Source organism: Typopeltis vanoorti, chromosome 3, assembly GCF_054136105.1.
Source record: "Typopeltis vanoorti isolate ZY-2024b chromosome 3, IOZ_Tvanoo_1.0, whole genome shotgun sequence".
NCBI lineage: Eukaryota > Metazoa > Arthropoda > Arachnida > Uropygi > Thelyphonidae > Typopeltis > Typopeltis vanoorti.
The window spans coordinates 137677187-137691519 of NC_143551.1; the positions used below are offsets into that span (position 1 = coordinate 137677187).

The 14333-nt window shown below is 36.5% G+C and overlaps 1 protein-coding gene across 4 annotated transcripts in view; it reads right to left on the reverse strand.

Annotated features, from left to right (window-relative positions):
- LOC150108594 (lysine-specific demethylase 4C-like) overlaps window positions 1–14333 on the reverse strand; it is a 366824-nt gene that overhangs the window by 245972 nt on the left and 106519 nt on the right. For all 4 annotated transcript variants that reach the window (XM_090390884.1, XM_090390883.1, XM_090390881.1 and 1 more), the window contains exon 6: window positions 696–799. In XM_090390884.1, coding sequence (XP_090247010.1) covers window positions 696–799 — 104 coding nt within the window. The remainder of the gene's footprint in view (window positions 1–695; window positions 800–14333) is intronic.

The following is a 14333-nucleotide window of genomic DNA, read 5'->3' on the forward strand; positions in this document are numbered from 1 at the left end:
ACAATAATTCATTAATCATTTAAAAAGTCTCTCTGGCACTTCTTCCAAACAGACAGATTGGAAGTTCCAATTCTTGTGTCTTTTTCTTGCTCGAGGCACTACTTTCCACATGTACAATTGTAACTTTATATAAATCATAAATCCACCTAATATTAAAATACTGTTCTTACATGTTGTATTAAACAACAAAATCATCCCAAATAAAATTCTTGATGCTGTCCAGAAGAAGACAATCTGGTTAACTAATACCCAACCACTCCTCCTTTTCTCTCAACACATGTACTTACTCCAACCACTTTTTTTTTTTTTCATTATACCTGTACTACTAATCCTTTCTTCATAAATCTTCTGATTCCTCAAAATTTTTAAAAATGTAAGCTACTGCCTCATATATGAGGAAAATAAATTAAAAAATGGGAGGGAGAAGGTGGAAATGTCTTCCCAGCTGGAGTGAATCTCCATAAAATAAAACATATAATCCAGAAAGTATACTATACCAATAAATAAATATTTTGGGAGTAACAGTTGCATAACTGACAGATCCCCAAGATCAAATCACCCTAAACAAACACAAAATACCAATAATTAAATAACAAGTGGAGATATGTTAAATGTTAAACTAAAATTTAAGTATTTTGATTATGTAAAATCTTTGAAAGTTTATTTAAAATTTTTAAAATAAATCTTTGACTTACCTTATTGAAAGGAATAGTATATTGTTTAAGTATCTGAGGGGATATTAATGTCATTTTGTGCCTTAAAAAAGCAGGACACTCTTGATGGCTTGCATTAAAAAATCCTAAAACAAATTACAAAAAAGTTATTTACTGTTAAAGCTACTAAAATAAAGTATGCAAAATATTGATTTATCTGTAAATTTTATTGTCTGTTGTTATTATTATGATGATAATATCATTCTGTTCATTTTCAGAATTAATCACATATTTTTGGAAACTTTGCATAAGTTAACTCATGCATTTCATTACAGAACTTGAGACAGTTGTAATGAAATTAAGAAGAGCTAAAAGTTCACTAACCCAGAGGAAATATTACAGGGTCCTAGTGTTATGAAGTAATGGATTAGAAAGCAAGGAATAGAATGAATCACTATGTGGCAAGAAGGCAGATATCTAAGTTTTAATTTTCTTCTGATAGATCTGAATGCTAGTTAGAAGTGTTCTGATTAACATATTAGGGACCTTACAAGATCATATCATGCTGGATATTTTGCAACACAATGATTTTGGCATATTCAGAATATGATTTCATCAGCTAATCATAAGCCCTGAACTGTCCACCCATTCTCATTCATATCAGCAGCCAAGTGGACTCACTAAGTGCATCTTGAGAAAATAAAGATTGTACATCAGAGCAAAGCTTGCATCAGTTACTCACAATGATTACAGATGTGAAAGTCTATCTCTACCCCCCCCCCCAAATTAACTAGTTCTGATGCTGAAGAGACCAATGCAAGGTCAAAAATGATGATGACATATGATTACACCAAAGAGATATACAGGAAAACTTTTAAAAAAATAAAATATCAAACTATCAAATATATTAGGTGTATGCTATCATGTTAACATTCATATAAGAATTATTTGTGGGCAACATACTGAATATGTTCTTGCATTTGAAAGTTTATTGAATAATAAAATTAGTTTAATCTTTTATCCAAGTGTGAGCAAACAAAGTTTGCGCCTGAAAGTATCTTCAGGACTGGGGTAAGGTGGTACAACACCATTTAGTTCTTGCATTTAGTTTACACTTCTGGCATATTACTGACAAAGATTTGTGAGTCAACATTTTCTTGTATGACGCAATCTAAAACCAGAGATAGCATATCAAATGATCATCTTCATTTCATTTTTTAAATTTGTGTTTCATATTTGAAATAGCAAGGGCACCAGGAGTGTGTGTTTTAGGCTCATTAGGAACATTTTTTCTTCCTAATGAGCCTAGTTGTTGAATCATTACGGGTTGTGATTTGTTGGAGAACTTCTTCTTCTGCAGCTTTTCCCACTTAAGTAGGATCGCTGTTTGTGGTGAGTCTCCTCCACAACCTCCTGTCTTGGGCTGTAGCCACATCCAAGTTCTTCATCCTCAAGTCCTCCTCTTCTGCACATCCATCTGCATGACCTTTCTTCCCACATACTCTTCCTCCCTCCTCATCACATGACCAAACCATCTCAACCTTGCCTCCTGTATCTTTGCACACAGTTTGTAACTTTCACCGTTCCCTTTACATAGTCATTTCTCAGACGATCCTTTCTGGTCACACTGTTCATCCACCTAAGCATTCTCATCTCCACTACCTCCATCCTGCTGATGTTATTTTTCCTCAGGGCCACAGTTTTCATAGCATACGTCATAGCTGGTCTCACTACTGTCCTGTAGATTTTACCTTTCATATTGATCGGCGCCCTCTTATCACATAGCACTCCAGCCATCTCTCTCTCTCTCTCTCTCCAGTTCTTCCATCCTGCTTGTATCCTGCATCCCACTTCCTTCTCAGCCTCACCATCCTCTTTCATTGTTGAACCTAAGTATCTAAAGTCACTGACCTTCCTGATAACATTTCCTTCCGGCTTCAGATGTGTCCTGGCTGCCATCCACTTTGCAAAACATATACTCTGTCTTACTTCTGCTCAGTCTCATACCTCTCTCTCTTCCAGTACTTTCCTCCAACTTTCCAGTTTAGCTGCCACTTCTTCTCTTGATTCTGCACACAGCACGATGTCATCTGCATACAATATAGTCCAAGGCACGTGTTCTCTTGCCTCCTCTGTCACCATCCCCATCACAATATTAAACAAGAACGGACTTAATGCTGACCCTTAATGCAAGCCAACTGCCACTGGAAAAATTTGTCTCTCCCAGGCAGGTTCGAACTCTTGTCTTCACATTTCTGTACATCTCCTGCACCAACCTGACATACCTTCTTCTCCCTCAGACTTCTTGCCTTGGCACTCTATCATACGCTTTTTCCAGATCAATAAATACCAGATGTAGCTCCCGTGGCTTCTCTCAAAACTTTTCCATCCTGTCGTAACCCAAAGATAGCATTTTTCGTCTATCGACCAGGCATGAAGCCAAATTGCTCCTTTTCAATCTCCACCTCCTTCCTCAGTCTTCCATCTTCAACACAAAAATTATTGCTTGTAGCTACACAATCTGATTCAACCCACTGATATATATATATATATATATATATATATATATATATATATATGTGTGTGTGTGTGTGTGTGTTTCTGAACACAATTTTAACATCTGTGAAGAATTATTATCAGTTTTCACCAATAAATCTTTTTTCCATTTTGGATATAAACGACAAGGCCCTGATCACTTCTCATCTGAAATTAAACCCGCATGCCCAAAAAATTGAATCCTCTAAAAGTTTGCTAAAGGCCAAAGATGGACCAAGTGGATGAGGGGGAGTGCTTTGCACTATGGGATACTAAGGCAACTGATGTGGTCATTAGCCTGTATATACAAGTAGCCCAGTCATGAAGATACTTCACATGCAAACTTTGTTTGCATACCTTGATAAAGGATTACATCAAGAATATAATTTCTTGGCATCTTTAATTTACAAGAGGAAAGAAGAATCATACTACTGACAGATCAATTTGGAAGAAAACTGTAGAAAACTATTAATGAGCCCTTGTGTTGGGTTGCTATAATATTCTGTATAAATGCCCTCCCACCCCCAGAGTAATATATAAGGAAAATGATGTATGGGAATTTCAAGCATGTTTGAAAACACATGCTTGAAATTCCTTACATGGAAAAACATTTCCAATGAAATAATAGCCATCATCAAACGACAAAACTTCAAAATTCTTTTACACAACTAATAGTTCTTAGCAAAATATTATCTCATTTCATTTTAAAGCAAAACAAGCATTATAAAAAATATGGTGCAACTGTGGTAGGTGCTTTCACAGGATAAAGCAAGATCTTTAGAAATATGAAGGGAAAAAAAAAAAAAAAAAAAAAAAGCTATTTCATCCATTATTGTAGAAAAAAGAAACCAGGCTCAATATTTCCAATGATATTTTTGTGAACTACAATTATATGCAAAATGTTGCAGGTTGATATCATATAATTTTATATATGTTTTGTTATATCAAAAGCTGCAGTTTCCTCAGAGTAATCCCTCGATTAGTGCACCTAATGCATTCTTCAAAACAGGCGCATTAATCGAAAACGCACTAATCGAATATAATAACCTATGGGAAAATGTATAATTCGTTCCTCAGATTTCTTTTTGGACCCTTAATTTTTTTTATAAAAGAATTAGGGTATGTCTCAGGGTCTAGTTAAAGAAAAACCATGAAGCTGAAAGACAATAAAAAATATTCAGAATATAAATTTATTATTCTAACAAAGAATTGAGCTAACGTAGTTCAGCGGGCATTCTGTTTCTTTTTTTTCATACAACTTACTGTATGGCCTTATTGCCTCTTCTACTCTTCTGCAAATTTTACTGCTTCTCTCTTCATCAGCGTCAGCCTCTAAGCATTGCTGCTTAAAAACTTCGATTGTGTGAAAAATATTTTCGAATTGTTTCTGTGAAATCTTTTTTGGCTGACTATCAGTGGTTAAATTTAATTTTCTGATCATCATCATCATCATCAAATTCCTGCCATGTACCCTCAAGGGGTGTACAGGATATGACAGTACTACATGAAAAAATTACATCATTACTAACTTCCTATCCACAATTTTCCTCCAAATCAGTCTGATACTTGTCAAGACTCCAACATTATCAGATCTTATATTTCTATCGTCTAATGCACTTTGTACCGTATCAATCCACCTATATCTTGGTCTTCCTCTGGGTCGTTTTCCTGCCAACCTGGCAGAGAACACTTGTTTTGCTAATCTTTCCTCTCCCATTCTATTTAAGTGACCATACCATCTGAGATTAGCTCTGCTAACGCATTCCTGGATGCTGACAATGTCAAGTTCTTTCCTAATATCCTCATTTTTAATATGATATTGCCATTGATGCCATCTGTTCACGCCTCTAATCTTTCTCAGGACTCTCATATCTGCGGTCTCTAGTCTTTGGTCAAGTGTTTTACTTCTGACCCAGCTTTCAGATCCATAAGTTAAAATTGGTTTGAACACAGTCTTGTATACAGCTAATTTAGTGTTCCGACTAATTTCTTTCTTATTCCATATGAATTTATTCAATTGACTTCCCACCATACCAGCTTTGCTGATTCTGTTGTCTATTTCTATATTTAGTTTACCATCTTCAGTAAAAATTGTGCCTAAGTAGCTGAAATGTTTTACTTGTTCCACCGGTTCTCCATTCACAACACAGTTGACATTTTCAATGATTCTGCCTATTTTCATTGTCTTTGTCTTTTTATTGCTGACCTTCATACCATATCTATTACAACAGCTATTCAATTTAGTCAGAGAATCTTGCAGACTTGTAGCGGATTTATTTAGAAGTATAACATCATCCGCATAAAGCAAAGAGCTGACATTAACATCTCCAATTTTGATATCAGGTTTAATGCCACATTCCTTCATAATGTGATCCATATATATAATGAATATAAGAGGGGATAACGTACATCCTTGTCTCACACCAGATTTAACATTAAACCATCTTCCTGTACTTCCTTCAATTCTAACTGCTGACTCACAACTCAAATAAAGACTAAGTATTGCTTGATATAATGCCCCATTGACACCATATAACTGCAGTGTATTGAATAGCTTCTCTCTTGGCACCTTGTCATATGCCTTTTCCAAATTGACAAAACTTAAATACAGATCTTTGTTATATTCCCATGCTTTCTCGACTATTTGTCGTAAAGTGAAGATCTGATCCTGACAGCCTCTATTTGGCCTGAATCCAGCTTGTTCTTCACCAAGCTTTTCTTCCACAATTCCTCTCAACCGTTTCTCAAGTATACTTGCATAGATCTTGCCAGGAACACTCAGTAGGGAAATACCTCTGTAATTCTCACATTCAGTTTTATTTCCCTTTTTATATATGGGTACTATGAGAGCTCTACTCCAATCATCGGGAATTCGTCCCTCTGTCCAGGCTTTCTGAACTATGCAGTGCAGCCACTGTAAGACTCTCATACCACCATACTTCAGCATTTCTGGTCGAATATCATCTACTCCTGCTGCCTTTCCACATTTCAAACCTTTGATGGCTTTTTCTACTTCAAGTATGGATATGTATTCCTGACTGCATGCCTGGTCAGTGTTTTTTATCACTGTGCTGTCATCACTGCTTGTTTCATTTAGCAGTTTTTCAAAGTAATTACTCCATACTTCAAGGATATCTTTTTCTCCTGTTTTCATTTCACATTTATCATCTCTAATTCCTTTTACAGCACTCTTTCCTCCATTCCTAAGCTTCTTCAACAACCTCCAGAATATTTTGCCACCTTCTTGATATTTATTTTCTATATTCTTGCCAAAGTCCTCCCATGACTTTTGTTTAGCTAGTTTTACACACTGTTTAGCTCTCTTACATTTGTCTCTGTATTCTGTAAGAGTAAAAGCTGACTTATTTGCCAGGAACTTTTGATATGCTTTCTTCTTTTCCTTCACTGCCTCTTTAACTTCCTGTGTCCACCAGGGAGTTCTGATTTTTTTATCCTTGCACACAACCTCACCACATGCCTCTCTGGCAGAATCAATCAATGTTTCCTTCAGAGTTTGCCACTGAATCCCCAAGGTTTGATTCCTGTTCTCAAACTCTTTCATTTTCTTTTCAATAATATTTCTGTATTTTAGTCTACAGTTCACATCTGAGAGCTGCTCAACTTTTATTCGATTTAAAACTTTCTTACATGTTATTCTTTTCAATATGAAATTCAATTTTATCCTGCTCAAGACTAAATAGTGATCACTTCCAATTTCAAATCCTCTGTACACTCTGGTGTCCTGCACCAGGGAGAAAACATCACTATCAACAATAACATAGTCAATGAGACTTTTCTTATTCCTAGCCTCTTCTCTCCATGTGAATTTGTGCACATTTTTATGTTGGAACATGGTGTTAGTAATAACCAGTCCATGTCCTGAGCAGAAATCCAACAGATATTTGCCATTATTATTAGCTTTGCTCTTTTCTCCAAATTTTCCCAAAATATTTTTGTATGTCTCACAATCATTTCCTACTCTACTATTTAGATCCCCAACAAGGACCAACTTTTCCTTTTTCATTGTGTCAGTTGCTTTTTCTAAAGCCTCAAAAAATTCCTCCACTTCTACCTTAGTAGAACCTTCTGTGGGACCATAATCACAAATAAGTCTCATTGTCCAGTTCCCCATTCTCATATTTGCCCACATTACTCTACTTGAGACTGCCTGCCATTCAAGAAGATTAGCCTCGTATTTTGTGTTGAATACTATGGCTACTCCTTCTTTTCCTTGATTGTCATTGCCTGAATATAACATTTTGTATTTATTGCTCAGAAAGATCTCACCAGTTTTGGTCTTTTTTGTTTCAGTCACCCCTATTATGTCGATCTGGTACTTATCTAATTCCTCAGCTAGCTCCATTTCTTTGCCATTCAGGCTTCTTACGTTGATAGTACCGATCTTTAACTCTGGTGATGTTGAGTTGGGGTTTGTTTTCAGATTTGTTCCAGTAGCTGACTTTTCGCTGTTCGCCCTGGTTCCCTGGCGAAAACAACGGGGGCCTTGTTTAACCGGGCGACGCCCCAGCCGGCATGAAATTTTGTCATGTTGTACCATCATTTTTTATTTTGGTTTAACCAATAAGAATACAATTTGGTCGGCTAAATCCCAAATTGCCAGCCCATCCTCGTTCGTTCAGTATCAAAGTAGATACCCAACAGGGTGCACCACGAGAAGGTGAGGATTGGACATTAGGTCAGAAGCCCTGGTCGGTTCTCCGCATTCCTTTAAAGGCTATGTGGAGGTCTCCTCTCAGTTATACAGCTTTGACCCTTAAGCACCCCTAATTTTCTGATGTGTAATAATAAACAACTCATACCAGAAGACGGATTGATTACCCTATTATCGGAATGGATTCTCCTTTTTGTGACATGCGCAGAAATGTCTAAGGGTCTCGAATCTGTAGGCGTACTATAGCAGACGACATAAATTTTGGCAGTAAAACTTTGGAACATAGTATACATAGTGTACATGGAAGTAGTGTAGTATGCCATTAAAAATAAATTTGTAAAATGTTTTAAGTCGGTAACTAAATTATTTCATTCTGGCGAGTGATTTTTTAAAACAGTTAGCCATAAAAATGTATAGATAGAAAATTTTTTAAATCTGTAACATTTATTTTTAAGATGTATATAGGTGCACTAATCGAATTTGGGTATTGAAAAAAAAATGTCGCACTAATCGAGGGATTACTGTACGTTGTAAAAATATTTATATTGTAAATCAAAATCTACAAGCTAACATCTGTATGAACATCTGAACAAAAAAATGACTGAACACTTAAAAATTAACTAGCTGTATCTATTTCCCGAAACAGCCATTAAATCGTTATTCTGCTAATGGAACCTTTAATATATGATAAACATTTCTCTTCCTACATGAGAAACTTCATTTATCACATTCCAAAGTTTCTGTAAATTTCTTCCACAACTGTTATTCCGGTTACTTTTATAACATAACAAATAACTTTTAAAACATCTTTCTTTCTGGACCACTACTCATGGAACTTTATTCTCACTTGTTCCAAAAACTCTTCCATATCACTTATCTGTGTATCTCTCTCTCTCTCTCTCTCTCTTACTAACATAGCTTGATCCAGCTGTTTACTTTGTTACCGTGTTCTTTACACACAAGCATGCTCCAGTGCGCAAAATGCTTCTGGTTCTGCTTCAATCATGAAATGAGGAAAACTGCAACCATGCCAACTGCATGCCACTTTTGCTTGAAAGCAGTAAAAACTCACATTTTCAGTCAACTAAGTAGGTCTTTTCAACTTATATATTTTAAACATACACAAAATATGACACTTATTTTGGACAGACCAACAAGCAAATCTTCTATATTCACTTCATAAAATGTTAGCGCCACACATAAACACAATATATATTAGCTACACGACTAATTATAAATATACAATGCACAACTATATATATACATATGAAAACGAGCAAGCAATCATGCAGTTCTCACAATATAAATGCACTAATAATTGAAATCAGCAATTTAAAATGGAATATTTATGTTTACACTAATTTATACAAACAAAATTCTGTAGAACATCTGTATGGATTTACTGATGGACACATCACTAATAAAAAGTTCATTCTCCCTCCCCCCTCCTCAACCATTTCCTTGGAACAAGTGAAACCTGTGCATGTCTCTCTTCACATGTGCTGCCATCTATCAGGAATCATTATACAACACTCAGCCAATATAATGTAGTCTGTTCCTGGTGAGGGTGCTGAAACATAAAATATATGCGACGAGAAAAAAGAGACCTTCACATTGCCTCCAAAGAATGCAGAGAACCAACTAAGGGTTCTAAACACAATACCAAATCCTCAGCTTTCTGTGAGTGCCTTTACTAGTTATCAAACTGGATAATGAAAGAATGAGGATGATCTAGCAATTTGGGAGGTAGATGACTAAACTGTCTTCCATATTGTATTAACTCACGCCAAACATAACGGCACAGACATAATTAAATGTCATGACTGCCCAATTAAGGCTTCTGATCTTCAGAAAGGGAACCAGGGAAAACAGTGAAACCATGAAAAATTACTGAAGCACTTCCAACTCAGAGCTGAAGTTAGACATATCCATGTAAAAAGCATTCAATGGAAAAGACATGCAGCTAATAGAGTATATAATATAAGTAAAAATCACATATAAGTATAAATCGCTTTAAATCCTGACGACCTCCATAATTCGGAATGGCTAGAAACTTGGAAAGAAAAATTGCCACCAAACTTAAACAAGGTAGATCCTTCCCAACCAAAATCGAATGGGACTGAGCTTTCACATCATCTATGGAAAAGCTTAAATAGGATACACACAGGACATGGTATCTGCGCAGACAGCTTACACAAGTGGGGAAGATCACCTACATCCCCAGTGTGAGTGTGGGGCCATAAACCAAACCATCCGGCACATTGTGGAGGACTGCAGCATAAGAGCCTACCCTGGTGAGAGACTTTTTTTTGAGGCAGATCCTTCAGCTCTTGAATGGCTAGATGAACTAGACTTAAAATTTTAGTGACTCTTTGTATATGTACATTACTTGTCATTTTTATTGAATGGACAAATACGTATTTATATATTTTGATGTCGTGTCTTTTTTATGCCATACGCCATATAAATAAATAAATACAGAGAAATTTGATGTCAACATAACTAGTGCCACTAAGATAAAGAAGACAAAAATAGATGAGATATTGCTACTATTATTGGCTGTTACATTCAGACAAGACAGTAATCAGAAGAAGGAGAATGTTACTGTAATAATCAATACTAAATACAAACTTCTTCAATGACAGACAATTTCAACTGGAGTGATATGAGCAAATTTTAAAATGGGTATTTCAACAAGAGACATTTTATTTCTGCGTATAGTCAGAAAATGCTTCTTACCTTGGTTCCAATTGGAAAAAAGCGGTGGAATATTTCAAATCACTAGAGAGGGCAGCTGACAAAGAAAAAGACAGTTTATAAAGAGTAGAATGAAATGAATCTCAGTGAAATAGAAATATTTGGGAAACATTGCAGAAAAAGGAAAAGCTAATAACGAATATTCTGAAAACTTGGTATCCTGAAAGATTTCCATTCAGGATGGATCAATTAAAAAGTAGCTCAACACAATGTCCAAACATAAAAATGTACCTAAAATGCACAATAGTTCTTGCCTGAAAACAGGCAAGAACTATGATCACATGGTAAGGAAGACAAAATTCAGATTGTGAGAGGAAATAAACCAAGCTGGCCAAAAGAAATCACCATATAGTGCGTAACAAAGAATGATTGTAGATGGATATCTTTAATGGATAAAAATAGCAGGAAGATCACAAAAGAATATTGAAATATAGAAAAATTGAAATATAGAGTGATCTCTTTGCAGGGGTATATTATCCAGGTGAAGATAATGCAATAACTAACGCTAAGAGTTTTCAATATAGAATATAACCAGATAATTGGATGAGATATCACTTAGTGTGATATGAAAGCATGCGAGAGAAATGGTAGTTCCTAAGTTACCCAAGCTATTTAAGTCTGCACTGGCAGGGCTCTAGAACAGCGTTTCCCAAATGGTGAGTCATGATCCAGCACCGGGTCATGAAAGCTAAATGCCGGGTCGCCTAAAAATTTCTTGAAAACCTAGGCATTTCGTTTTTGGGTTTTCTTTTTTTCACGAAACTCCAAAATACAAGTAAATAGTGTTTAATTTGGACTAATGAATAAATAATTTAATTAATAGAGATGAAACACAAGCTCCGTCTGTGTCGGCATTTCACAGTCTCTTTGTCCATGATAAAGTAGTTCAACTAATAGAGAGGCTGCGCGGCGGCAACTGCACCACCAGCTGAATCGTTTGGCAGTCTGGCATTTGTTTTACTCACCCACCACATACTCACTCTGCTTGTTAAGTTTGAGTTAAGCATCGAGAGAGAGAGAGAGAGAGAGAGAGAATGCATATTTTTTTGTATTTACTGATTACGTGTACCTTGCCTGGTGGGTTCAGCTGAACAACCGTAATTATTATTATTATAGGAGTAGCCAGTTTTAGCAGAAAAAGCGATAAAATTTCTAATCCGTTTTGTCACAACCTATAAGTGTGAAACAGGCTTTTCAACACTGGTTTTTCTAAAAAATAAATATTATTATTATTATTACAGGCAACTCCAAGAAGTCGACAGACTCATCGAGGGAGACCCTAACATCATGTCAAGAACAACTATTGACATTCACACAGTATCTATCCTACCTCGCCTTGAACTCATTCACAGTCATGGCACCCACAACAGACTCTGCAGCTTATTCCACTCATTCACCACTCTCCAAGTAAAAAACCTAACTCTAACACCCTTGCCCAGCTTCCATGTATGGCCCCTAGCCTTCCCACAACCACCAGTCCTATTCTCAAAAATATCTTCTGAATTAATCTTATAGAAACCCTTCAGTAATTTGAATGTCTCAATCATATCTCCCCTTTTCCACCTATCAACCAATTTCCGCAACCCACAAATCTTCAGCCTGTTCTCATACGGTTCATTCCATAGACCTGCTATCATCTTGGTCACTCATCTCTGGATCCTCTCCATCAAGAAGAAACCCTGGCACCCAAATTTAGGCATAGTAGTCTAGATGGGTTCTTATCACGGCTTGATACAGAGGAACAATAACCTGTTTGTCTCTGCTTGTTAAAGTATTTTTCAGCAACCAAGTGATTTGATGAGCTGATTTGGCCACTTTTGCGATGTGTCCCCTATAATTCAACTCCCTATCCACCAACACTCCCAAATCCCTGGCCTCGTCAATCTCCTGGAGTACGGTTCCACCAATGTGATATACTGCTGCTAATCTTTTCACCCCAAAATGCATAACCTTACACTTTGCCACATTAAATTGACGTCCATTCTCCTTAGCCCAGTCCCCCAAACTATCCGAATCATCTTGCAAAATTTTGACATCCTGTGCACTCACTATTGCTCAACCCAACTTTGCATCATCAGCAAACAAATCAAAACTTCCTCTCAGATCCTTTCCTATATCGTTAATGAACAAATTGAAAAGTAGTGGTCCAAGAACAGAACCCTGTGGCACACCACTAGTCACAGGCTGTCTTTTGGACTCTACTCCTGAATAAACCACTCTCTGATATCTCTCCATCAACCACCTTCCTATTCATCTCACCAACCCTATATCCATCTCCATATGCTGCAGTTTACTGATTAGAATTCCATGTGGTATCCTGTCAAAGGCCTTAGCAAGGTCCAGTAGAATCACTGTAAACCCATTACCCTTATTCAGTTCAGCCGTCACTGTGTTATAAAATGTGAGCAAGTTACTGAGGCATGATCTACCCTTCAAAAAACCATGCTGTACCCCATACAGTAATCCTTTTCTCTCGACTATTTTCTCCAAGATCTTGACAACGATTCCTGTATGCTGATCGGTAGGTAATTTACAACAGCAGTCTTGGAACCTCCTTTATGCAGTGGAACTATTTTCCCCTCTTTCCACCCCCCTCAGGACTAACCCAGACCCGAGACTCAAATTAAACAAAATAGTCAAGGGCACTGACAATTCTTTAGCCGCTTCATGTATGACACGAGCTGGAATATCATCCAATCCCACAGATGTATTGACATTGAGAAACCGGATTTAAGAATAAAGTTATCATCTTTTCCTCCAAACCTGAAGTTTCTAGTTAACAAACAACAGCATCACACTTCTCATTAATAAATTACTTTAGTTTAATTTCTTTATATTCAAATCTGTTTTATTTTACCTATTGACCATAAAAATTTTACTGGATCACGAAGATGAAGTATTAAAATAACCAGGCCACAGAAAAAAAAGTTTGGGAAACCTTGCTCTAGAGGATTGGAAAGAGGTCAAAAGAATCCCTTTACATAAAGGAGGCTTCAAGACAGACATTGTGAATGACACCAGTTAGTATAGTGGAGGTGAGAGTACTGGAAAAAGCAAGGATAGAATGAATGAATGGATAGAAACATAACACTCCAAGAGAACACATCATTGTGAGATGGCAGTCTTGTGTTACTAATTTACTCGCATTTTACAATACACCAAACGTGTAGTTGGATAAGGGAAATGGTTATACAACAATACTATTGGATTTTGCAAAGGCATTTGACAGGATATTTTACAGAAGAACCCTATTATATAAGTTAGAGTAACGGAGATGGTCATGAAGCTGGTGACCTGGATAAGAGTGTGACTGAGAGACACATCTGAAAGTAGTATACAGTGAATTTTTTTTTATTTAATTATTGCGACTCCTATTCATAAAAAGGGTGATGGAATTCATCTCCCACCTAAAGACATTCACAAACATGTCCAGGGAAGGATTCTAATCCACAGTTTGTTGGTCAGATAAAAGAGCTAGCATGCTCATTGACTACTTGGACAACAAACCAACTAAACTAAATCAAAGAGAAGGCAAGTCACACTTGCCTTCTCTTTGATTTAGAGTCCTGACACACTAATTCCAGGATTGCTGCTGCTCAGCGTCTACATTAATAATACTGGGAATGATTTGAAGATAAATATCCATTTGTTTTGTCAATGATGCTAAATTAAGAAAGGCAAGGATATATAGATCATGCTGGATAATTTAAACAGAC